General features: G+C 31.0%; 1 protein-coding gene across 1 annotated transcript in view; it reads right to left on the reverse strand.

The window, feature by feature from the left end:
• HnRNP-K (Heterogeneous nuclear ribonucleoprotein K) overlaps nucleotides 1-27,171 on the reverse strand; it is a 71,519-nt gene that overhangs the window by 25,569 nt on the left and 18,779 nt on the right. The window contains exons 3-7 of the mRNA XM_089177126.1: nucleotides 19,658-19,773; nucleotides 16,004-16,060; nucleotides 13,012-13,055; nucleotides 6,704-6,776; nucleotides 6,509-6,619 (exon numbers count right to left, since the gene is read on the reverse strand). Of these exons, the coding sequence (XP_089033252.1) occupies nucleotides 6,509-6,619; nucleotides 6,704-6,776; nucleotides 13,012-13,055; nucleotides 16,004-16,060; nucleotides 19,658-19,768 (396 nt within the window). The 5' untranslated portion in view covers nucleotides 19,769-19,773. The remainder of the gene's footprint in view (nucleotides 1-6,508; nucleotides 6,620-6,703; nucleotides 6,777-13,011; nucleotides 13,056-16,003; nucleotides 16,061-19,657; nucleotides 19,774-27,171) is intronic.

A 27,171-nucleotide genomic window follows, 5' to 3' on the forward strand; every position in this document is an offset into this window, starting at 1 on the left:
TTACTTTTCTTCTTTCTCATTTCAGGCTCTCATCTACGTCGAGAAGACGACTCAACGAAATCTTCGTTAAAAAGTTTTCCTAGCAAAGCAAAAAAAAAAAAACAAAGAAGAAAAAGAAGAAAGAAAGAGAGTAATAAGAGTAAAAAAAAGAACTCGTGGATCGATGGAAAAAAGGTTGTGTAAGTTATATAAGTTCGAAGTTAACTGTAGTAGAAAAAAGGGTCGATCAACCTTCGACTTCGACATGGTATCCACCTCTGCCTGCCTAATCTTTTTTCAATCTTTTACTCGTTTCTTTTTCATTTACCAAAAAGAAAATCAAATTCGTAGAGAAAAAGAATTTCAAAATGAGCCAGGCTTATTTTTATCGTTAACTGTTACTGCTGTTGTTAAAAAGTTAAAAAAAAAAAAAGAAAAGAAATAAGACGAAGCGTAAAAAAATTAAAACGAATATTATTTTTGGAAGAGAATTCGAACGGTGGGGGAAGTCACGTGCCCAAAATGGCGTTATCAAAATGGCGACTGATAGATGCGTTACGCGAAACTGGCGGGAACGTTTGAAATCGTCCGAACGACGAAAATAAAATCAAATAAGATAAGATAAAAAGCAAGCGAACAAATATTCATCCAATCAAAATTGGCTTAGAATTTATTGAACTATTAATTGATGTAATAAAAAAGTTTCATTCCAACTTGAAGGAAAGATTGAAGAAAATGTAAATCAATGAATTTGGTGATATATATATGAAACGTATACGATATATATAGATATATATGTGTGTGTATGTGTGTATTCGTATAGAGGAAGGTGGTAGGAGTAGTCCCTCAAGTGGACGTCCGTTGTTTAGCTCGGTGCCCGTCGATATTGATCCGTCGCTCGACCCATTCCCATTTCGTCTCTCTCTCTCTCTCTCTCTCTCTCTCTTTCTCTTGGGTTCGTTCGCGATACGCAGAGAATTAGCTACGACAGAGTAGTAGCCGGGAATGTCGAACGGAATCGCGACGGAAACGCGACAACCACACTGACGACCACTACCATCACTCCACACACATGGAAGGGTGTGTGATGGGGGGCATCATATCACGAAAATAGAGATTTAGCTTCACTTCCATCCTTGTTTATTAGACGTCCACCACCTCCTGCCAACTGCATCATCCCTACCTACCTACCCACCCCTACCATCCCTTACCACCCTCTTTCTGTCGAACTTTTCTCACGTACTAATAGAAAATTATTGCTATCCCTTTATTGTTTTCAAATCCTAAATTAGTTTTCCTTCTTTTCCATTTTGTTGTTGTTGTTGTTGAGAAATGTCGTTGCCAAGTTTTACGAGTCCTTACGAAAATGTCTGTCTGTCTGACAGTATTTTATTTTTTTTTTTCTTTAAGATATCTTATTTATTATTTACTCGACGTTTGCAACATTCTCGTGGCGTTTGTAACATTTTCGACGTTGAAAAATACTCTTCTTTATTCGACTGATTTTATCGATCTTTTTTCCTTTCTTTTCTTTCCTTTTGTTTGCTCGTTCGTTCGTTCGTTCGTTCTTTACTCTCTTTCAAGTCAACGACATCGAGAGAGAGAGAGAGAGAGAGGTGAGAGTGAGGAGAGGCACCGCATCGCGTGTGCATAATTATCCTGCGTACTTTCCTGGAATTAATTTCGAGTCTCGCCGAAAGAGTCCTTTTTTTTTTTTTTTTTACTTTATTCTCTTCTTTCTTCACCCTTTGGTAATCACCCTTTGGATTTTCAGTCACATTCATAGCGCGTTGGAAACGTGTTAAGAGATCTTTTCGAAAAGAAATAAACGATAGTTTTTTTTTTATCGTAAAAGATAAGAAAACAGGAAAATATTTCAAACGATTCTCGACAATACTGCAAACCCAATATTGCAATTGGGTACTGCTGCGTTCCATCAATGATAATCATTTTCAATTAGTTAACGTGCAAAATAAGTTTCGAGAGAATGAGACGAATACAAAATATCTGATGTAGGATAATTGTATTCTCTTCTTATTTAGTATCGCGGCCGTTTCATCGCCTCCCACCACTCCGTTACATAGCCGCCTACCGCCTCCGTTACATTTTTTCAAATCACACCCATTTTAAAGAAGTATTCACTTCAAAAATATAACATATATATATATAGATATTGAGATGAAACGTTTGTGTAATGATTATACTGTGAATAATTAGCAAAGCCGCTACAGATCGAAACTGCGAATACTAAAACCGAACATTGAGCTAAAGCTTGGAGAGAGAGAGAGAGAGAGAGAGAGATCCTCCTCTGACAGTGACACCGTTGAAACGTGCTTTCCTGATGAACTTGACGCATGAACGATCTCAACTATCACGCACAGGGTTAATCACCAAACTCTCCTGTTTGGATGACCTATTTGGATGCCGAGAGAGAACACCCCCCCCACACACACACACCGCAAAGTCTAGGATAAGCTATTTGGAATATAAACGTTTCCGATCAATTACTACTGATTCCCTTTCATCCCTCTATCATCCCTACCCTTATCCCATTATTAAAATAGAATCAATTTGGAATAATTAATAAATGTACCTTCCCTTTCTTTTTGCACCCTCTGTGTTATACTTCGTTTAGTAACTAAAATAAAATAAAATGCAAATATGAAGTTTCATTAAATGGTAGCAGACGATTGGTTAGGTACGCATGACAAGAGTATGATAGAAATCTAAAAGGACATTTAACCGGATGCTATCTGTCTGGATGCGTTAGCCTACTCGTAAGTCCTGTCTTAATTAGCTTTCCAGAGAAAGCTGCAGCACGTTGACAGCCGTGTGTGACCATAGCTTAACGGGCCAAATGCCAAACACACTGATCGTTTTCTATTCGAGAAAGTTAATTAGACACGATGACCGTTATATCTCTATTCCTCTTTAATTCTTGGCTCGGAATCACCACTAATCATTTTTCCTCAAGATTAACCAATTAATCTTCTAACTCTGACACGTTTCTATCTTCTTACCAATCATTTGCACGCATAAACCAACGACACATATATACTCTCTCTACCATCAAATGAAAGAATAATTCATTTGTGTTTATTTTTATTTCAATGTTAAGAAGAACAATCATGAGAAATAAAACGTATTAGGTTGTTACGGAAAATAAGTTTCGTTTTTGAAGACAATTTTTCGTATCCTAACCTAAAACCTAGGGCCTATTCAAGTGGACATAAACAGTTGAATTTGATAAATTTACACCTCACACCGATCTCACGTATTGTTATTTGTCAATTTGTATCAACCAATACCTTTATTGTGTCAAGAAAAAATGAAATTACTTTTCAAACAACCTAATAAATTTATACAACGCGAGTTGTATTAATTATGAAACCTAATTAATTTACTGTACATAGCCTCCTCTATTACATTTTATATATTTTAATCTCGTAAATATGTAAATGTATCTAAGGGAATGATGATCGTAGTAAGTAATAGTTAAAAATACAACATGAATCATACTAGAACGAACACATGTTGGTAATAAGAAAAATCCTTGGAAAAAGTATCCGATTAATCGATAGTTGTTTGTGTTTCGATTCGATAGATGTGTGGTATCGTTTGATTATATCCACCTGTGCATTCCTTTGAGAAAAATAAAAAGATACAAGATGCAGCTGACTTTATATTTCTTGTGTGTATATATATATATATGTGTGTGTGTGTATACGCGCGCGCGCGCGTGCGTGCGTGCATGTGTCGATACAACGAGGAGAATCGATAAGCTTGAACTCGAAAATAAATCGAAAGTCGGTGACGTCGCCGAATGGCAGTGCCGTGTGTGTCGTTTCGTTTCGTTTTTCTTCTCAATGGGTAGGAAGACGAAGAGAGAGAACAAAAAAAAAGAAATAAAAGATGGCAACAAGAAAATGGCCGGGATTCGTTCGGGTCGTTCGTTTACAATTCCTCCTCCTCCTCCTCCACCCCTAAATTTCTTCCCTTCGATTTGTTTAAGAATACCAACTTGAAAATGTTTCTGTTTCTACAAAATATGATCCCCACAATCAGTTACACAAATTAACATTTAATTCTGACAACTTTTTTTATTAGAATACAAATAAATAATAAATAAAAACTAAAGAGAAGGGGTAAATAGTGGTGGGTGTTATTCGGGAGATTACAGTAAAAAAAAATGGTAAAAACATAACGAACCACTTAAGTCACGTTGTATATTTCAAAAGAAACTAAAAACCACCCTTCATTCACCCATTGATCGTCTTTCGAAAACTATCCTCTTACAACCACGATTAAATTAGTGGATAATTTTTCACGTAATTATAATTGATCAAAAATTCATGACAACAATTCAATAAATTAATCAAATATATTTGTGTCGGTGAGAGTTTGTTAACGGTTAAGACGTTGGAAAACACCACTTTGAGTTTTTCTCGTCTCTCTCATCAGAAGAAGATGTGTGTGTGTGTGTGTGTACTTTTATTCTTTAAGTCGAGACAGAAAATTCGTTCTTTCCCAGACAGGGCTGGGAGGGGGAGAGGGGGTGTATATAACTTGAAGAAAGAAAGAACGTGCTCAAGTACGGTCTTCCGTGTGATATTCTTTATCTCATAGTAGAAACGTAAGATGAACCTAGGTATTAATACTACCTAGACAAAACAATTAACAATAAGTAGTTGAAAAATAAAAAAATAAAAATAAAATAATAATACTTTAACTAAAATCTTCGAATGAAATTTTTGCATTTAAATATATATAATTTATGAGAATTGTTTTAAGGTGTCTCTAGCAACCCATTTTTCCGTGGCACTTGAAAAAAAAAAAACAAAAAAAAATCTAATCAAACCACTTCATAAGACATTATAACAACTTTGCAAAATCATTTTCTGTGCAGATTTTGAAATAAATTAAAGAATAATTTATTGTTGTTGAAATAATTTCTATGTTATTTTACAATTTTTAATTTATTCTCCTTTTTTGATGCATCCTCCTCCTCTTTTTTTTTTATAATTTTAATCTCTATTAATTTTTCTTTAGAATTTTCGTTTGTGATTTTTATTTCTTTTTTTCTGCATTCTCTATTACATCCCCATTAAAACCGTCGTGGTAAAGCTGGTACAATAACAAATCTATAGATGTGGCAGCATCCTCAATGGAGGAATGGACTCCAAATTGAATCTCCCGTTTGAAAAAGTATCTCTTAAATATAATCATTTGTTACTTCCACAGTCCACGTCTTAGGACATACATCAATTAAAAACAAACTGTCTGTATTCTTTACAAGGTTAGGTTTAGTTTCTCGTCGTTAAATGAATTTAAAACCTGCAATGTGCATACATTTTTTCCGAATTGATGTTTGTCCTTAGTTTTAATGTTCCCAATTACTACCATCGATTGACTCTCAATATATTGGCTCAATATTACCGATTTTGTATCTATTAGCTTGCTAATTATCGATATATTGTCATGCTCATCTCTAGTATTTAAAAATGGTTTTGCTTCGAATATTGTTTGCATTCGTCTGATAAAATAGTTTGACCTACATCTATATCTATTGATAGTGTATCCATTGGCATGCTAATTGTTGATATATTATCATGCTCATCTCTAGTATTCAAAAATGGTAATAGACATATTATCATTCTATTTTTTCGTATTTGAATTTGCTTTTGCACTGAACATTGTTTAATTATTTGTAGATCGATGATTCCAGTATTAAAATAATAGGTGAGTCGTTGATCCAATCGAAAAACTGTAATTTCTACGCGAGTGGTAAGGGAAAGAAGAACCCTTGGAACTTTTCGAAAGCTCAACTACTTCTTCTTCTTCTTCTTCTTTTTCTTCAGGGTGTATTTTCAAAGTTAAAGTAAACCAGTCGGAGTTTGGAATATCCTCGGATAATCTCACCGCGAAGAACCTCAGCAGAGTAAAGTGTATAGTAGGGGAACAAGATAGGGAGAGAAAAGGTAGTGGTGGTTGGTGGTAGTGTGATGGTAGTGGTGAAGGAAGGTCGAGAATCTTTGGAGCAAGAAGCCACTAAAGTCGAATATTTCATCGTCGTTTGAACGAGCACAGACAACCGATTTCCACGAGAACGCATCCTTGGAATGTTTCTTACCAGATTTATAACCAGCCCTTTACGATCCTATTTTGATTTTTTTGTTTGTTTTTTTTTTTCTTATTTTATATCATCATAATTTACTAAACTTTCAACTTAACTTTGTGTAATATACATTTACTACTATTGTTTATTTCAACAATCCATTTTTTTTTAATTAATATAAAAATATTTAATTGAATAATTTCTATATAACGTGAATTTTGGTATCATTCATATATATCTCTCTGTTGAAACAGTTTGTAATATTTGTCTTGTATTAAAAACCTAATCTAAATTTAGTTTGATAAAAAAAAAAAAAAAAAAAGAGAAAAAGCGGGAGACAGCTGACACACTGGAAACCATAAGAATTTTATCAAGGGTTCCTAGAAGAAATTGTTCACATTCAAAATGACTTACCTCACGTAGTTCTTTAATGTTCGAGCCATTTTTTCCGATGACACAACCAGCCTGACTTTGATGAACCAGCATTCGAATATCGATCTCATTATTCCCCACACGAGGACCATTCTAAAGAAAAAAAAAACAAATAACATAATTATTTTGTTTATTTAATAAATAATAATTAATTAATATATACATATAAATACTAACCTCTTCTAGGTTAGGTACAACCTCGTTGAGCACAGTTAGGACGGTAGCCAAATCTGAGCTTATGGTCAGCACACTAAAATCAAAACAATCCGAAACAATCAGTTATTTTCATATTACAAATAATTAATTCCCCATTTTTCCCTTTTATATTTATATATTTTTTATTTCGTTTCCCTTAAATTAAAATTCGTAACTCGACTCATTTCGAGAGTCCCTTTTTTATTAACATTTCCCAAACATTTATTTGATCGTTCAATTATTTTATTATGGAGGGTAGAGGTAAGGAGTAACATCTTTTATGGAAGAAAATGTGAAAAAGTGTCCAGCGTTTTCTATAAATAATTAGGGGTGCCCCGTCACACGTTGCTGTGGCTCGCAATCAGTCCGATACACACGTTTTTTAATCATTGCGATTATAAATTGAGATATAAACTATCCTATCTTTCAAGTGAGATGAAACTGCACACAGTGTGCAAAATTTGATTAAAATCGGTTTAGTAGTTTAGGAGTCCATTGCGGACAAACAACGTCACACGTATGAATGTAGCGATTGTAAACAAATTGAAGTATGCCGAGTTATGTAATAATGTAATAAATATAACCTTAATGAATTATTATGAGAAAACGTGTAGCTAAAGTGATTTTATTTTGTGAAACTGTGAATAGTACGTTTATTGATTTTTTATCATTTAATTTGATGAAAAAAAGTATGCGAATAACAAAACAGTTATGAGTCAAATTTGTGCTGTGAAATTTGTGTTCCATGTTTATTTCTCAATCCTACTCTAATAATATTTTGGCACTTCCTTTAAAATTTACCCTCAAGCTACTGTGGCGCCACCCTAATTGAATGCATTTCGACGGACACTTTTCATATACGCAGATGTTACTCCTTACTTCTACCCTTCATATATTTTATATAATTCTCTGGAAATAGAAAAGAAAAGAATTACGAACAAACAAAAAAAAAAAAAAACGAAAGAAAGAAAAAAGAAAATACAAAACAAAATATGATGGAAAAAGTGTTTAAAAAAAAATTGCAATAAATAATTACAACAACAACAACAAAATCGTTGTTCCTGTCGTATTTTCTCGCGTTGATAAATATTTGATCTATTCAAATTCATCTCGAATAAGAAAAAAACTGAAATAAAAAAAGAAAAAAATAATAGAAAAAAGATAGAAAAAGACAGGAGAAAAACTTAGAAGAAGAAAAAGGAACTGAAGACTATTATTAATCAAAAATGTAATAATTACCAACAAACAACAACAACAAAAATACACGAATTATTTAAGAAAAAAAAAAAAATTAAAAAAGACAATTAAACTGTGCAAGAAAGAGGTGAAGCTGAAGTTGTAAAACCTCGTAGCTGCAAAACCCTGTTTTTAAAAATATTTTTACAAAGTTTTCGAATTATTTGGTGCTAATGGTTGGTTAAAATTTGACGTTTTAAATTATTCTTGTTGACATGTTAGAAGCATAATTATTATTATTATTATTATTATTATTATTATAAATATTATTGACTTCCTTCTACAAAAGGATTAGAGACTTTGGTTTTGATTTTCGTAAGAACGAAACGATGAGAATAATTGCAGAATGATGATCGATTGATCTTTGCCATTTTGATCGTTCCATTAAAAATGCACCACATGCATAATTGCATTTAAATACCAACGTTGCAATATAATCATTAAATTCAATTAATTAACTTAAAATTATTATTAATCATATGAACGTTGAATATATCGTGTTAGAAGACAATATATTAAACTCGAAGATCGTGATAAGAGTACAACTACAACACATATATATATCATATGTGTACACATATGTATGTATGTATGTATGTATACACACATGTATGTATACGTATAAATATCATATTAATTACATGATTATTGTACAATTAAATTGGGTCATATTATTCATTTATTCTATGAGCACCTTTTTTCCTGGGAAGATTAAAAAAAGATCCGTTGGGAGGGTGGCAGCACCAGTTGGGGGTGGGAGGGAGGTGGTGGGGGGTACATATGTTTTGAATTATCTATTGACCAACAACGTTAAACAACGTACGTCTTATTATTATTACAATAAATAAATACTGTGATGAAAAATAGTTGTGTTAGTTGGTACAAGCAGAATGATGTAAAATTCACATATGTATCCCCCCTCCCTACCTACTGGTGCTGCAACCCATCTAGCGAATCTTTTTTTAATCTTCCCAGGAAAAAGGCTCATTCAATTTTAAACTTGGATGTTTTTTTTTCTTTTTTCTCTATTAAAAGATTAATATTAATTATTATTATTATTATCATCATAATGATGATGATGACGACTTTGTTCTTCCACTTGGTAATTTTTTTTTTATGTCGTATATATATTTATATATATATATAGGGTGGTGTGTGTGTGTTCGTGCTCATAAACGCCAATGTTGTATTATTGGTGCCATATGTGAACATAAACAACAACAACACTTTATTTTCATTACCCAACAACAACCGATCATTCTTTTTATTTTTCTACAGGGATGAGAGAGAGAGAGAGAGAGAGAGAGAGAGAGATAGAGAGAAGGAAAATTTGCGAATTCTTCTCAAAGGATCGTAAGCCCTAAAAAAAAATGTAATTATTTACGATTTAAAAACACAATTGCGTTAAAATTATTATCACGATTCGCGAGAGAAAGAGAGAGAGAGAGAGAGATAAACACAACAGTCAGAGAAACAACAACGTTGATTGGAATTTTGTTCGTCGAATAATTGTCAAATAAAAAAAGAAAAATAAATAAATAAAATAACAAATGAATAATTTTATCGAAGTAAACAAAAAAACAAAAAAAACGGTTTCTAAGTAGGTTTTTATGGTCCCCCGTTGGGTATAAAACGTACGTCACGGCTTTGGAGTGTCCTATTTGTTGGGAAAAAGAAAAAACTATAAAAATAATTTGGTTTTTTTTTTTTTAAATTAATCTCACACATTACCAATGATGTAATTGTAATATAAATTTGTTGAAAAAGAAAAGAAAAAAAAAAAATGTTGATTAGAATCAATTTTTGATATTACTCCATCATCAGTAATGTGTCGTTTGTTTCTCTGTGTATGTATGTGTATGTGTACATATTGTGTGCGATTAAGCTAACAATTTTTTTTTTAAACAAATTAACAAATCATTTTTAATATTACTTTTTTTTTAAATAAAATGTTTTTTTTTATTTTGATTTATCAAAAAAAAAAAAAAGAAAAACTCTGATCGTGAGCTTAATTTTTCTGATACTTATGCACACACATATATACGCACAAACAAACATACACTATACTCATACATATTTATAATATGAATAAAAAAGTTTAGATGAACGTAGAGGAAAATTTGAGTATTTTTTTTCAGGTGAAATAATGTGCCAATAAAATGGTGTGTGTGTGGGTGTGTGTGAGTGAGTGCGTGTGTGTTTGATTTTAGCCTGATCTTTGCAACGAATAAGAGAAGAAGAAAAAACGTAGAACTTTGCACACTAAAATGCCGTTAGTAGGCCAAATCCTAAAGCGGATAAAAAAGAGAAGGAAGCTCGTTAAATGATTCACGTACGATGGTGAAAGAAAGACAGGTAGAAAGAAAGAGAAAGAAAGATAGAAAGATAGAAAGAAAGAAAGAAAGAAAGTAAGAGAAAGATGCCAAGTAGTTTCTGTTGGTAATAGAAAAAACGTTTTTTGCTTTTATGTCGAAAAAAAAAAGCAGAAAAGGAAATATCCGGGACTCGTTTCTTTTGCAAAAAAATAAAAAAAAATAAAAAAATAAAAAGATAAAAAGAGAGAGAGAGAGAGAGAGAGAGAGAAAAGTGTGGAAAAACGGACGAATGTTGAGCAAGTTTCGTACTCATGGATGCTAAAGGTCGTGGTCTCTCTTTCTCTTGTTCTCTCTCTCTCTCTCTCTCTCTTTTTTGCAAGCCATGGGGCGTATCCTATCGTTGGTGCTTTTCAAAGCTTTTCAAAAGCATCGAGACGACCACACGTCCATCATTTTGTGCACGTTGTCCGTTCGTTCGTTCGTTCGTTCGTTCGTTCTCTTCACCATGGTCCTATGTTTGATAAAAAAAGAAAATAGAAAAAAAAAAAAAAAAGTAGACACAGATTGGAAGACAAAATTTCTTGCTTGTTTTATCGATAAATTCATTAAAAAAAAAAAAAAAAAAAAAAGTATTCGAAGAAGAAGAAGAAGAAGAAAGAAAAAATCAAATTTACGTAACGCGTTTTGATGTAATTACGTTGTCTCGTTGATTTTTATTATCTTATTTATATTATTATAGTAATATAACCGAAAGAAAAAGATTTGTAGGTGAAACGACGATGACCTACGAAGAAGAAGAGGAGGAAGAAGAAGAAGAAGAAGAAGAAGAAGATGACAATAAACAACGACGACGAAGAAATAGAACAGAATTTTTCGTAAATATATACACGATGATCTATAATATTAGCTCGAGTCATAAATAACTTTCGTAAAATCTATTTTGTCGTATTTACCTATTATAAGTAATCGAAACTAACGAATTTTCGATATCACTGTATAGATGAAAATTCATTTTTAGTCCTTCTGTCAACTTTTTTATGCAGTCAATGATTACATTCAACCGTTTTTTCTTAAACCACTGAAATGGGATAATAGAAAAGTGCATATTCAAACATGTAATGCTTTAAGAATTGAAACAAGGCAATGGCACTAAAGTGGCAACTGAAAAAATATACAGCTTATACAGTGCAGGACTTGATAACTGATAGGACAGTCAGAAATTGGTTAGTCAAATTCCATTCTGGAGAGATACGATTCTTAAAAGATGAACCCGAGTGTGCAGGGATGTATTTTCGACTTTGATGAACCCTTTTAAAGGTAATATTGGAAGCAAAATCCAATAGATACGTTGAACAATTGCAAAGAGTGCAAAACAAAAAAAAGAAACAAAAAAAAAACTCCATGAAAGGTGTCTTTGCACTTATCATCAGTCGTAGAAACGCCATTGTTTGTGTCTCATAAAAAAAAAAAAAAAAAAAAAAAAAAAAAACGGGAAGTTGTTTATGACTCGATCTAATAATTTGAGAATATTAGTTAAGTTAAAGTTTGGCATTAATAAAAATTTCGGGTCATTTTGAATTACATTCTTCATAGATTTTTGTTAATCCTTCTCCTCTCGAATCCTAAAAAAAAATGGGACTCGTGTGTAATATGTGTCAGACAGAGAAAACGAGAAAGAGTAAGAGATAGAAAGAGATAGAGAGAATAAAAAAAATAGTGAAACGAGATCTCATGATAGGTGAAAAAGAGAGAAAGAAAAAAAAAAAAACCATATTTGTTTGTGTACAAGTGTTAATGCGAGAACGAATAAATATATACAGAAAGAAATAGGAAGAATAAATCAAGAATAATATGTGACAATGAAATAAATAAATGAAATAAATAAATAGAAATAAACAATAATTATTTGACAGACAGGACGGACGGACGGACGGACAGACGGACAGACGGACAGACAGATAGACAGACAAACAGAAAGTAAAAGTATTTTAACACTTTAATGGCAGATTCACACACAACATGTGTCGTCTGATAAACCTGAATAACTTTTTATATAAATTATATATAATTATTAATTATTAATTATAAATTATATATATATATATATATATATATATATATATATATATATATATATATATATATATATAAATTTATTGTTGTTTAATGTTAATTTTTTTCGTGAATTATTCAAAAATATTAGCAAACCCCCCCTGGGGCAACGTTTGACTACGTTAGACCGTAAAACGGACCGACTGACCATTAAAGTGTTAAATATTAGGAAAGTAGTAGTAGTAGTAGTAGTAGTAGTAGTAGTAGTAAATAGTAGTGTGAGGTATCGTTTAACAAAACAAAGACAAATAATAAAATAATAAAATAATAAAATAGCGTGTAGTAATAGAATAAAAATGGGAATTATTCAGAGATAAGGTTGTGTACCCTTATTCTGTTAACAAATAATGTTTGTTCGTTCCCAATATACATCAAAAATAAAATGCTTTCTTTTTATTATTATTATTATTATTTGTGGATGTGTATGTATAAACGTAAAAAAGAGAGAGAGAGAGAGAGAAAGGGAGAAAGAAAAAAAAAGAGAAAGAGAGAGAGAGAGAGAGAGAGAGAGAGATCATTTTTAGTACTCGAATAGAATTGGATAAAGAGAGATAGAAAGAGAGAAAGAGAGAAAGAGAGAAAGAGAAAGAAAAAAATAAGACATTAAGAAGTGGTGTTGGTTATTACCGTTCGGGTCCGGGGCAATCGGGTACAATGATCGAGGCTTTGTACTGCAATGGTGGTTGTTGGTTGGTTGGTGGTTGTTGTCGATTGTAGGATCCATCGTTTTCCGTCGTTCCGGGCAGAGGGCCAGGGCAGGGCCAGGGCAGGGCAACGTCATGGCAACACGCCAAAGGGGCACATTTGGGTTGCGTCATTGGGCAGGGCCAGGGCATAAACCATCAACCAAATTAGATCATTCACGAATCTCTCAAAACTATGCGAATTCTATAGGTTTTTTTTTTATTTTTATATTTTATTAAAACCTTTATTTTGTTAATTCTTTTTTTAATATTACTATTATTATTATTATTATTTCTTTCTTATTTTATGTACTTTTATTATTGTTGTTTTTTTTGTTCTTCTCGTTTAAATTTATTTGATTGTTTTTATCGTAGTTTTAAGGCCCACCCTAAGATGCAAAAAGATCCCACCCCCCAACCCAACCCCTCAAGCTCTCAATAATCCTTTGATTATACATTTAAAGTGTCTCTGGGTTTCTATATGACATGTGATATCTAATCGGGACAGTGTAATACTACTACTATTACATGTTCACATTTAAATCAAGTGTATCGTCGTCTTAGAACACGTTTCTAAGCTTCACCCCCCCCCTCATGCCAAACATCTTCTCTTAGCTTCTCTTCTTTGTTCTTTGTCTTCTCTGATCGATCATCATCGCGTCGAAGAGTTTCCAATATGTACGATTCCAATATTATTTGTGTATTGCATTCTACACCTATAAGGGGTGTGTGTGTGTGTGTGTGTGTGTGTGTGTGTGTGTGTGTATGTGTAATATGCAGTAGCTTGAAAAATGTTTAGAAACTCCTCGATGCGATGAAACGCGGATTTATCGGAATTCGAACGCTTAAACTTAGTTTCTTCGATTTTGTTCTCTCGATGGTCATGACTCTTAAATAACACTTACTAATCGGATTTTTTGATTGGGGGTTTTTATTTCATCCTAAGAAGAAATAAAACTAGAGTCGTATTTTTATTCTAAAAATGTTTAAATAATATTTTTCTGACCTATCAACTTTGGATTTCTTATACGCTTTTATTTAGTTTTGTGATCCTAGGTATTTAATCCTTTATAGGTAATTATTATATACTAGTATAATATATACTAACTACATATAATTTAGTTAGTATATATTATACTAGGTATTAATTCCTTTTTTTACAAAACGTGTGAAATACTAAGACAAAATTTAAAAATAATATTTAAAATATACAAATGAAATATATTATATATCAATATTATATTAATATTATACTAGTATATTGTTTCTTACTAATTTCAAAACGTGTGAAATACTAAGACAAAATTAAAAAATAATATTTAAAATATACAAATGAAATATATTATATATTAACATTATATTAATATTATATATTTTCTTAGTAGATTCAAAACGTGTGAAATACTAAGACAAAATTAAAAAATAATATTTAAAATATACAAATGAAATATATTATATATTAACATTATATTAATATTATATATTTTCTTAGTAGATTCAAAACGTGTGAAATACTAAGACAAAATTAAAAAATAATATTTAAAATATACAAATAAAATATATTATATATTAATATTAATATTAATATTATATTAAACCTTTTTCTCTTTTATCTTTGTTTTATGTACGAGAAAAAAATGTGAAATAATTTGTTCACGTACTCTCGAATAAAAAATGAACGTATGTATAATCTCACGTAGATATATAAGTCACGCGTGTTTTATTGGCCTTGGTAACGCAAATTGGCGACAGTATCGAACGATTATCGCACAACTATGGAATGTGTCATACACAGAGACACACACTTATATATATATATATATATATATAAGTAAGTAAAAATGTATTTGTACTAGTCGAGTAATAGGTGATACACGTTACTTAATATCGTGCATAAGAAAATAACGCACATTTAATCGGTGCCTTGTACTTGTACCTCGGGATTTTTTTATACTTTTATTACGAGAAACCGTTTCGTTTGAGAGAACACGAGAGGGGGGGGAGGGGAGGGTGGTGACGGCGGTGGATATAACACGCAGCCTAGACGATGATTTTTTTTTTTTTTTTTTTTTTAATTTTTTTTTCTTTCTTTGCTTAGACGAGCTCTGGCTGTTACTGCTGCTGCTGTTGCTGCTGCTTCTTACTCTCGTCGTTCGCTTCGTTATTTCTACCAGAGATTTTTTTCTTATTTTTTTTTTTTTATTCCTTTTCTTTTTTTTTTTTTTTTTTTTTAATTATTTTTCTCTCCTTTCTTATTTCCTATTTTCTTGTCATTAGTTTCCTTTTTCTTTTTTTCTTCCTTTTTTTTATTCTTTTTTTTATTTTTTTTTTAGTTAGAATTGTTAGAACGCTTCGTTTTATCGTAATTTACATTATATCAATTCCCACGATTTTATCAAGGATCTTTTCTATCGTATCTCGATCTAACTTTACTATTATTATGATTTTTTAGATTTTGATTTAGGTCGGTGCAATACGCATTACGAAAGATGACTTACATTTAAATAATGCATTAGACAAGATAGACTAATAAAAAAAGAAAATGATACGAGTTATGCATATCTTTAGAAAGTATTATTCTGAGTTTGTTTTCTAATTTTACTTTTTTTTTTTTCTCAGAATCAACGATACACGAAGATCGAGATTCGATTTATCCCTGAACGCAAAACTAAAACTAATCAAATAAAATTAAATAAAACCTGGGGTGACAAATAATAATAAAATGACTGTGGAATGATATTAAAGAAAAATACAATAAATAAAAAGAAATAATAAATTATTAAATGTAAAATGTACGGAGGGAAGAAGGAGGGGGAAAAAGGGGGGAGAATGTAAAGGGCATATATATATATATATATATAAAAAAAAAAAATTAAAACAAATGAAAATAAGGTTTAAAAACGTATGTCGTTGAAAATCCGAGATGTCTCTCTCACCTGATTGCGAAGTTTTGTAATGTTTTGTCCACCCTTGCCAATAATAGATCCGGCAACCTGTAACATTAAAATTGCGTCGTGATGACGCATTTCAAAAATTTATTAATTAAATGAAGATTATAATTATTTAGTTTAAGTGTCGAAATTTATCATTTAACTTTCAATAATTCACGTCTTTAAGTCAACGAATTACCTAATACCACTGCCATCTGTTAGAATCTTATCGAACTAACATAGATAATCATGACTCTTTGATAATAAACAAATAATATTGCGATTATAAATTGAAATATAAACTAATCCTATCTTTTAAATTGGATGAAACTGCACAGAGTGTGCAAAATTTTATTCAAATCGGTTCAATAATTTAGGAGTTCATTGCGAACAAACAACGTCACACGTAATTTATATATATATATATATATAAATTAATAATTTATTCTAAGTAACATTGTATAATATAATTAATTTATAGGGTTTCCATTTTTTTTCCTCTATCTATCATTTAAAAAACTTTTCGAAGATCGAATCTGTATTTGATTATACAATTAATTTACATATATACAACATACAACACATATTTATCGCATCTTAAAAATACGACCTATTCTAACCGACCGACCGACCGACCGACCGACCGACCGACCGACCGAGTTTCGCTTTCACCTCGAGAGACCTCACCTTCTTCTCCCTCTCTTTCTCTTCTTATATTCTTCTCACCTCTTTCTTTGCACCTGTTCAATAATATATCAAGAAACAACTAACAACACACGACACATTTCGCCTTGATACTCAATTTCTATGTTTTTTTTTTTTATTTTTTTTTTTTTCGTCATCTTCTTCTTCTTCTTCTTCTTCTATTTTCTTTTTCTTTTTTCGTGAAATATTCGTCAGAAAAAGTTTATGAAAATATCTCGAAATATTATTGTGTAATTTATTTTAGAAAAAAATTTGCTCGCAGAATTCAAAGTTCAAATGAAATATTCTTATTTGTAAATTTTAATCTAGTTGATGATTTTTGTTTTTTGAGTCACCATATACATAACTTATTAATAAATATTGAATCACAAATGTTTCGAATGAATTATAACATTGGTTATCTTATTTGGTGTTAATTTCATGGCGAATCATGTCGAACAACAGAAATACTGTGTCAAGGTAGAGAAAATAATACGTTCTAGTTGTAACCCTTGTTACAACAAGTGTTAAACAACAACAACGTGAATGGTCAAACTAAAATGAAAGAAAATCAAGAAAGAAAAAAAATAAAAATTAGGTGTAAAAGTGTGTGTGAGAAAAAAAGAAAAAAGAAGAAAGAAACTAGGCCATCCATCCATTCGTTGATTTCATTCGTTCATTACGTTCGTATAATAATTACGCTTGGTCGTACCCAATGAGTTAACTTTAAAAAAAAAACAACAACAAAATTGCATCGACCCTGACAACGGGCCCAGTTATTATGGACAGGCCCAATAAACGTAATCAGTTGCGCACGACTGCACGACTGCACGATAGACCGATAGATCTGATAGATCTAATAGATCTATAGACGTGCATCTAAATACAAATGCAAATAATTATGCTTGTTGTCTTCATTTGCATTCAAAATATTTTTTTTGTTTTTTAATCACTATCACATAAAATTTGTTTATTAATAAAATTGGCTCAATGTTCATTATATCTACTAATTCTAAACTTATATTATTAGAAACACCATACTTTGTAATAGAATTTATTATATAATTATAGATTGTTCACAAATATGTAATATATAATATATATTACAATATTTGTTCTACGATATATATATTATAAGTTATATATATATATATAATATTTGTTCTAGGAATATTTTTCATCGTGAAAAAAAATATACAATCTAAAGAAAAATAGGTTGAATCGTATAAGAGAGCAATACACAATTTTCATAACTATACTTGTGCAATACTCGTATAAATAGCAGTAGATAAAAAAGTTAGAAGGAAATAATAATAATCAAGATGATCTTTCTCTCTCTCTCTCTCTCTCTCTCTCTCTCTCTCTCTCTCTTTCTTTTTCTCTTAACGAAAGAAAATACGAAGTGTATCGCGTTTGTGTTCGTGTTCAAGTGCGATAAAAGTATCACGTAAAATGTACTTTCGTGTTTCAATGTGTGTTAGAGTTGAAAGATAAAGACTCGATGATAAGATTTTGCTCTTTCAAAAGTACCAAGAAAGAAACCAAAAGAAAGAAAGAAAGAAGAGAAGAAGAGAACAACTTCAAGTCAAATCAACTTTTTCAATCTTTATTATCGTAACCAAACAGAACTGCATAAGGTAGTAATGCAACGGCAATGCAACACAACAAGGAAGCTACGCAAGTGGCGTAATCGGTGTATCCGTTTTAAACGTTTCGTATACACGAGATATCTCTTTCTTTCTTTCTTTCTTTCTTCCTTTTATTCTACAACTTCCGTTAAATCATCGAGAAATTTTTTTGTTAACTTCAAAAGAACCAGAGAAAGACACCGGAAGTGTATATAACGGTTCGTCGAGCTCTCCTTACAACGACAATGACCGGAAGTATAGCGAATTGTGAGATCCTATAACGCGTGTGTGTATACCTATATATAATATACCATAGCGCCACCATTTTGTTTTAATTATATATATATATATATATATTAAATAATAAATAATAAAGATTTGATTAAAGTAATATATTTATTTGTATATAAAAAAAAAATGATTATGGCGTCGTTAAATAACGTTAATACGATATCCTACTACGTGATACAACACAAGTACCACCACCACCACCCACGTGCATAAACAGAGACGCCATAATCAACGATTATTATGCATTTATCTAAGCTATCGATTTATGTACGAGTTTATAAAACGCATGGATGATTGGTATTGATGCCATGGAAAGGATCAGAAGAGTTAATGGATACGAATGAAAAATATTACACCCTATATATCTTTCTGTTTCTTTTTTCATTTAACTACTACGTGGGAAAGATAGAACTCGCGTGCTTCGATATAAGTTCGTCGTTCCTGTATGGTTAGATCAGTGAATTTACTATTTTACTATTACGCGTTTACCTCTCTCTCTCTCTCTCTCTCTCTCTCTCTCTCTCTCTCTCTCTCTCTCTCTCTTCAAACGTGTTTCATTTAACCAACGCAGAACGTGTGAAAGCAAAAACATATTTTTTTCTTTTTTATTTGATTTAAGAAAACTCTCTTCCGAGTATTTATTGAAATCTTTACTTGATTTCTAATCGTCAATTATATATATTTTTTTTTTATTTATTTATTAAACTTAACCTATAAACTCTAACCTCTCTCTCGATCTTCTTAGTCCGTCGTAGATCTATCAATTTGATTTCTCGAATAAATCTTTCCTTTCGTTAATCGTGAAAATAAAAAAATAAAAAAATGAAATTCAAAATACGACATTTTCTTTATTTCCGCCATATTTGAGCTGTTTCGTTGGTAATTACGATCTATTTTATCAACAGAGTCAATGATAAACGTTTTGTTTCCTCTACTCATTTAATTATTAAATATATAAATTTGTTTTTCTATAGAAAGTAAATTCTTTCTCAATAAGAATGAATGTTCGTTTTTTAAATAAATATTATAAAAGAAGAAATATTATTATTGTTCTTACTTTGCTGGGAATTAGAAGACGTAGTTCATCATCACCTTGCCGGTAGCGTTTATGAGGACTATTTGGACCTCCAGAACCTGCAATGGCGCATGCATCCGCTTCTCTCTTCATTATTTCTACAATCACAAAAAAAAACAACAGAATATATTAATCTTTTGTAATAATAATAATAATAACTATATAAATAACTAATATAAAATGAAGAGAAGAACTGAGGAGAAAAAAAGCTTAATAACTAGGATCAAATTTGAATGCTTTGAGGTTAGACGACAAGGTATAATAAAAAAAAAAAAAATAATAATAATAAAATAATTATGTATTCGAAGAAGACGTTGTTCCCCCCACCCCTTTTTAAATTTATTCTTCATGCTCGTTAAACTCGGCTCCGAGACACAAACCGTACAAATAAACCCTGAGGAAGAACACGATCCAGCGGACATTACAAAATTGGCCCACGCTGCTAATTATGGAAGAGGCACGTGTTGCGGTAATAGATTTTACCGTTACATTAACTGATCTTTCTCTCTCTCTCTCTCTCTCTCAAAAACACTATGAGAATGATACCATCAATTATCCTAAACTTTGAAAATCATTTCATTATGAATCATCTAAATTGAAACGAGTTGTTTATCAAAAACTTTATTAGATAAACGTGAAATGCATTAGATAAATTAAAATATTATTATTATAAAGCATAATAACCATAGCAAATTATGAGATCCTATAACGTAAACGTGTGTGTATCTATATATATATATATATATAACAATGAGTCAGATACACACGTCTCTTTAAGTCAACGATTTACCTTGTACCTCCATCGAAACAAATAATTCGCGATTATAAATTGAGATATAAACTATCCTATCTTTTAAGTTGGATGAAACTGTACAGAGTGTGCAAAATTTGATTAAAATCGGTTCAGTAGTTTAGGAATCCATTGCGGACAAACAACAAGTAATTTAACAAGTAATTTATATATATTAAGATATACTATAGCTCCACCATTTTTTTAATCATATATATATATCAATCACTAGTATCAAAATATTTCAATGTGGATTATCGAGAAATATTTGTTCATTATTTTTCTATAATTTAATAATTAAATATAATAAATAATAACGATTGTATTAAAAGTTATATATTTATTTGTGTATAAAAAAAAAAATGATAATGGCGTCATTAAATACGTTAAACGAAATACTACTACGTGATACAACACAAGTACCACCACCCACGTCATTCGATAAATTAGAATATTACAAATAAAATATAACAAATGTATATAATAAATTACAAGAAGCATCAAAAGTATTAATAATAATAATAATAATAATCGTATTAAATTGAGGAAGAGTAAGTAATGCAAATTAGATTTTGCAAAAGATAAATAAACGCACTACTGACCTAAACCTAATAAAGTAAAGAGGAGTATTATGCGCGATAATATTCAATCAATCGAATCCATCGAACGATTATGGTTGTTTAGAAAACGATCGACGTGTGCGCCTGCCTACAACACCGTGGAATGCGATGCCCGTCATCTTGTTTTCCCCACTCTACTTGGAACACCACCATACACTTCATCTCTCTCGAGTGAAAGGAAAGACCCATCACTCGTTAGAAGGTTTGAAGAAGGAGGAGGAGGAGGAGGAGGAGGAGGAGGAGGAGGAGGAGGAGGTGAAGGGAAAAGAGAGGAATACACGTACGAGACGACCGAATACCAACAGCGATCGTCCGTGCAAGTATAAAACGCGATAAATACGCGTTTAGCATAAAAATTCGTCTATGCTGCTGTATATATTTATACAGCACCGTACAAAAGTATTTAACCAACGTATTAAATGTTCTTCTTTTTTTTTTTTTTTTTACATAAAATCAATCAGGAAACTGTGAGAAGCAACGTTGAAATTTTAGATTGATGAAATTGGTTTAAAAAGAAAATGAATAAATAAATAAAGAATATATTTGAATCTCGTGTTCGAAGGAGATCAATGGTAATACTTTTGTTCGATACTGTATTTTATATAAGTAGAAGAAGTATTAGTTGCAATGGAAGTTCTCGAATGGTGGTGGTATGTGCTAAACGAATATCATCTGTGTATTATACGCGAAAGCTGACGTGAAAATCTGAGTTAGAAAATCCAGCAGCGTGCATATGCGTACAAAGCTTATGAGCGTGTTTAGCTATTGCAATAATATTTCAAGGTGGGACTAAAAACACCACCGTGCATTACGGTGTATCAAAAAGGTGAGACGACACACTTTTAAAATCCGAGGCACACCATGCGCCTCAAAGAGTTAAACAAATGTTGACAAAAGAATGAAATTGAATTGTAACCATAATCGCATATTTTATTTCTAAATTATAGTTCAAAGTTTGACGTTTGAAACTTATGCAAAAGTGTCAGAGTTAGTCGTGAGAGACAATATTTTAGTTGAAACAAATAGAAAAGAAAAAGAATTTGTAAAGTAATTTTTTAACGCGAGAAAAAAGAGAGAGAGAGAGAGAGAGAGAAAGATCATTTGAAATTGTTCTCCAACACGTTAAAGTAAAGTTGTAAAACATGTCTCGATTGGTTTTAAGATTAAACCCCCAAGACACGCATATACAAAGTTTTAAAATAATGACCACACTTAAGGTTCTTTTCTTTTTTTCTTTTTTTTTTTTTATGTTAATTTGAATCACGAGTTATATTAGAAGGAAAAATGGTGTGCAATTGTGTTGCTCGAAAATCAACACGTTTTCAAGATATCACTCTATTAGTAATAATTTCTTTAAACAAGTACTGAAAATAGACGTTATTGTTAAATTATTAATAATTTAGTTATACATGGTTATTATTGTAAATGATATAAATTAAAAATCCTGCACACTGTAACAAAAAAAAAAAAAAACAAAAAAACTGAATGTAAATTAAGTTATAAATGATTTGACAAAGTAAGCACCAATATGAAATTAAAATATATATTGAATTTGTTATAAAAAAAAATTGAAAGAGAAATTTAGGATAAATTTAATTGATTGAGATTAGCCAGGTGTTGGAGAATGTTGCTGAATTTTTCAAAAAAAAGAAAAAAAATAAATAAAATATTTGTCGATAGAGGGTAGTGCTTTTTACGATGGAACGTTGGTGTCATTGAATTTTGTTCTCTTTGTCCTAGCACCACCACCCTTTATATTGCAGGGGCCAGTTGCAACGCGAATACGCTTTTGCGAGAGAACAACGAAACGCACTTTATTCCAAAAGAAATAGAACAAGAAAACACCACCCAACCCATCCACCCACCCATCAACCCACCCCCCACCAATACATACACCTGAAACCAAAATGGGATATAATCAACAACCGAATGATTGTTCAATTAATTTTTGTTTTCTTTCTTTCTAGATTATACAAATATTAATTTCACAATTTTATAAAAAACAAAAAATTGAAATATAAACAAATAAAATGGATTTTTATTTTTTGATTTTAATTAAAATCCCATTATTATTATTTTTTTTTTTAATAATACTATCTCGTACATTAAATGTTTACGACTGTGTATGGAATTTAATTCTTTTTTCTTTTTTTTGTTGGTCTTCCCTTTTATCGTCCATCTGGGATGCAATTTCACATAAAACAAGTCAAATTAGAGAACGTAAAGGGAGATATAGAAAAAGAGAGAGAGAGAGAGAGAGCACGGAAGTTGGAAGTTTATCGGATAAACCGTAGAAAAACGGGGGGAAAAAAAAACAGGAAAAAAAAACGCGTTAATCGTTCTATCTCTCGTTTCTATCTTCCGTCCCATTTCAAATGGGAGGAGGAGGAGGAGGAGGGAACAAAAAGGATAGAGAAAAATAAATGAAATAAAACTAACACACCGACCAAGTAGTTGACTTCATTTTTTTTTCTTTTTATTTCGTTCATTTCACTAAAGGATGGAAGAAAAGAGAATAAGAAAATTTATATTTTTTTTCCTTTAAGAAAAAAAAAAAAAAAGGAGTTAAAATTCAATTTGAATAAACGTCCTAAAAGCCAGAAAATAAACGAGAGAGAGAGAGAGAGAGAGAGAGAGATTCACGTATTAGAAAATATTTTGTATATTCTAGGAAAATAAAAAAAATAAAAAAAATAAAAAGTCATTTAAAAACCTCGAACATATTTTACATAATTGAAATATGTTGATGTAATTTATGGGATGTTTTTTTTTTTTTTCAGTAAGCTACAAAATCACGTAGAACAAAATGTACGGAGATTTGTATAAGAATAAAAAAAAAAAAATTGTAATACAAAAATGTAAACGAATAAGAGGAGAAGAAGTTGCGGATTTGTAAATGAAAAGAGAGATTTTTTTTTTTTTATTTTTCTTTGATGAAGATTTAAAGTTCTTTTCAGGTAGTGGCAAGGCAGTGTGTAGTACACAACATATATTTAGTTCCCTTTTGCGTTTATATCGAAATCCATTTTCTCTCGGGTGCTTACTCGCACACACATAAAAGTGTTCGTTCAAGACCAGGAAAAAAAAGAAAAAAGAAAAGAGTAGGAAGAAGATAAAATAAAAAAAAATAAAAATAAAAAAAGCATTAACCGAATTTAATTTAAAATAGACGAAGAAAAGAAAAAGATAAAGATAAAGAAAAAGAAAAGGGACAAAATGAATAATCGTTGACTTTCCAAATTCTAATCTTACAATTTTTTCCCGTGAGAAATAAAATGATAAAGAGAAAAACGTAAAAACTGGGAGAAGGAAACATTAAACGAATTTAATCCTAATATTTATATAAATTACGTCACGTCACGTTGTTTGTCCGTAATGGATTCCTAAACTACTAAACCGATTTCAATCAAATGTTGTACACTTTGTGCATTTTTATCCAACTTGAAAGATAGGATAATGAAATAACAAAACAGTTATGGGTACAAATTTGTCTTGTGAAATTTGTATTCCTTGTTTATTTCTCAATCGTACTCTAATAATATTCTGGCGGTTCCTTTAAAATTTACCCTTAAGCTACTGTGGCGCCACCCTAATTGAATGCATTTTATCACGGACACTTTTCCTATACAGAAATTTTACTCCTTACCTCTACCCTCCATAATTAGTAATTATACTAATGTAATTATAATACCGGTATTAGAATAATTCAATTAATCTGATACTAACATTAGTCCAAATTTTAATTATACTAACAATTAATTAACATTACCATTAGAATAATTATATCAAATTAAATTATGGTGTTGTTAAATTCATAAGAACAACAACAACAACAAAAATATGAAAAATAAAATAAATGTAATATTTTCTTGGACACGAAGACACATTTTTCTAGGAATTCGTTGGACGATATTATAATTTAAAAAAATAAAGAGAAAAAAAAATAATCGTCATATCGTATGAACGTAGTTAATAACAGCCGCCATTATATATCGGACTCGCACGACACGGAAAGTACTACGCTGGTCAATTTATTGTTGGTAAGCATGCATTTATTATACTTTCGATCGATGATAATTACATACATATATACATATACATATATATATATATATATATATATTGGATTAAATTATTCGAATTATCTAAACTATGAGATCGCTAGAATTCACCTCCATATTTTTATTTTATATATCAAATTTTATATTAAAAAAAAAAAAAAAAAAAAAAAAAAACAGAAAAATAAGGGTTAAATTGTAGACGAGTTTATACAGCAAAAAAAAAAGGGGAGAGAAACATGTAAGTCATTGAAAACACATACTACTACTATGATTGAGTGTATTGCACGTGTATTTGTTGGGTGTGTGTTAGTGATGTGTGGGTGAAGCTTCGTCCTCGTGACAAAAAAAAAAACCACACACACACACACATCAGTAGTGTATCTAGATCTTTCCTGGTTGGAAACGAACACGTTAAAAAAGCTCACACGCGATCATACAAAGAGAAAAAGAAAGAAAAAGGAAAAGAGAAAGAGAGAAAGAGAGAGAGAGAGAGAGGGGAAAAAAAGGAGGACGACAGAATCGATAGGATCAGTTGTGTGATAGATAATGACACGCGACATTAATGTTTCATCGCCTAATTCGACTAGAAACGTTTGTGGGCCCTTCACGTTTTGTCACGCTCCCTCTCTCTTTCTATGTACAACACAAAAGACAATCTAACTTTTCCCTACTTCCTATATTTATTTAATCTTTATCTTTACTATTTAAACACAATCAAGCAATGTTTTATCAAAGCAATATCGATAATGGATGACCAATAATAATAACAATAATAATAATAATAATTACAATAATTGATTTGAGACACAAATTTGTACTCCAAATCAAAATGTAATATTTTAAATAAAAAAGAAGAAATAAATGATAATAGAAAATAATTCATAGATCGATTTAAAAGATATATTATAATACAAAGTGTATAATATTTAAACAAATGATATTATTATTATTTATGTGAGGTTTTATTGATGGTCTTAGCAATTCGACCTATCTACTGTAATTTTGAATTTAGCCACCAGATAACGTAGTCAAGTGCTAGAGATTCCAATTTGAAGTTGTGTAGATAACAATACTAATTCATAATAAATAAATAATAGACCTAACATATTTGTTAACATGTTAATAATTAAATTTATTTATTTATATTTATAATTAAATAATTAATTAATTAATTAACTACAGTTATCACCATAATAAATAAATACAATTAATAAAGTAACAACTACCAATGAAAATTATTCTCAAATGATACTTTAAACACACCTACACACACACACACACCAGTAAAAATTAGTAAAATCACAGAGGAGAAAGAAGATTGGCAATGAAGAGGAATAGAAAAAAAAAAAATAAAAGAAAAAGTTTTCGAAAGAGTAAGAGAGTGTGAAAAGACGAGAAGGTTCGGGGGTTGGGGGTTCGGGGTGTAATGTCTCCCCGAGACAAAGAGTTTTTTTCCACGAAAAAAAAAAAAAAAAGGGAAGACAAATTTGTGTTGGTTTAGAGAGAAAGGGTGGTAGTAGTTGGTGGTGGTGTAGGGGTAGTAGGTAGTCGAGGGTTGGTAAAAGGGCGCCGTAAAGTCTGAAATGGGAGAGTAGCGTGAGGCGCCGTCGAGTCCACCCCATTGTAAGTTGGGGGGGGGGGCTGGGAGTGGGAGTGGGATAAGAGTGCATCGGTTAACCAGTCCGTAACCAGTCCGTAACTAGTCCGCACGCGCCATTCCGGAGCCATTCCGGTATACTACAGAGAAAAGGAACAAGACTTGAAAGAAGGGTAGTAGAAGGGTAATAGAAGCGTGGTAGAAGGTTGGTAGAAGGGTGGTAAAGACTGGACGACAATTAGGGATGCAACAACCACCACCACTATCACCAACAACCACCATGACCAGTTTCAGGATTCGACTAACTTCTTTTAAATGGATTTTATGTTTTCTAACTCAATTCCTCCCTCTCTCTCTCTCTCTTTTTCAACTCTTCTAATTTTATTTTATCTTTATTTTTGTTTTTTTTGTTTATTCTAATTCATTGC

This window comes from Polistes dominula, unplaced genomic scaffold (assembly GCF_049000335.1).
Source record: "Polistes dominula isolate Pdom_NZ unplaced genomic scaffold, Pdom_raw_medaka contig_20, whole genome shotgun sequence".
In the NCBI taxonomy this organism is placed as follows: Eukaryota; Metazoa; Arthropoda; class Insecta; order Hymenoptera; family Vespidae; genus Polistes; species Polistes dominula.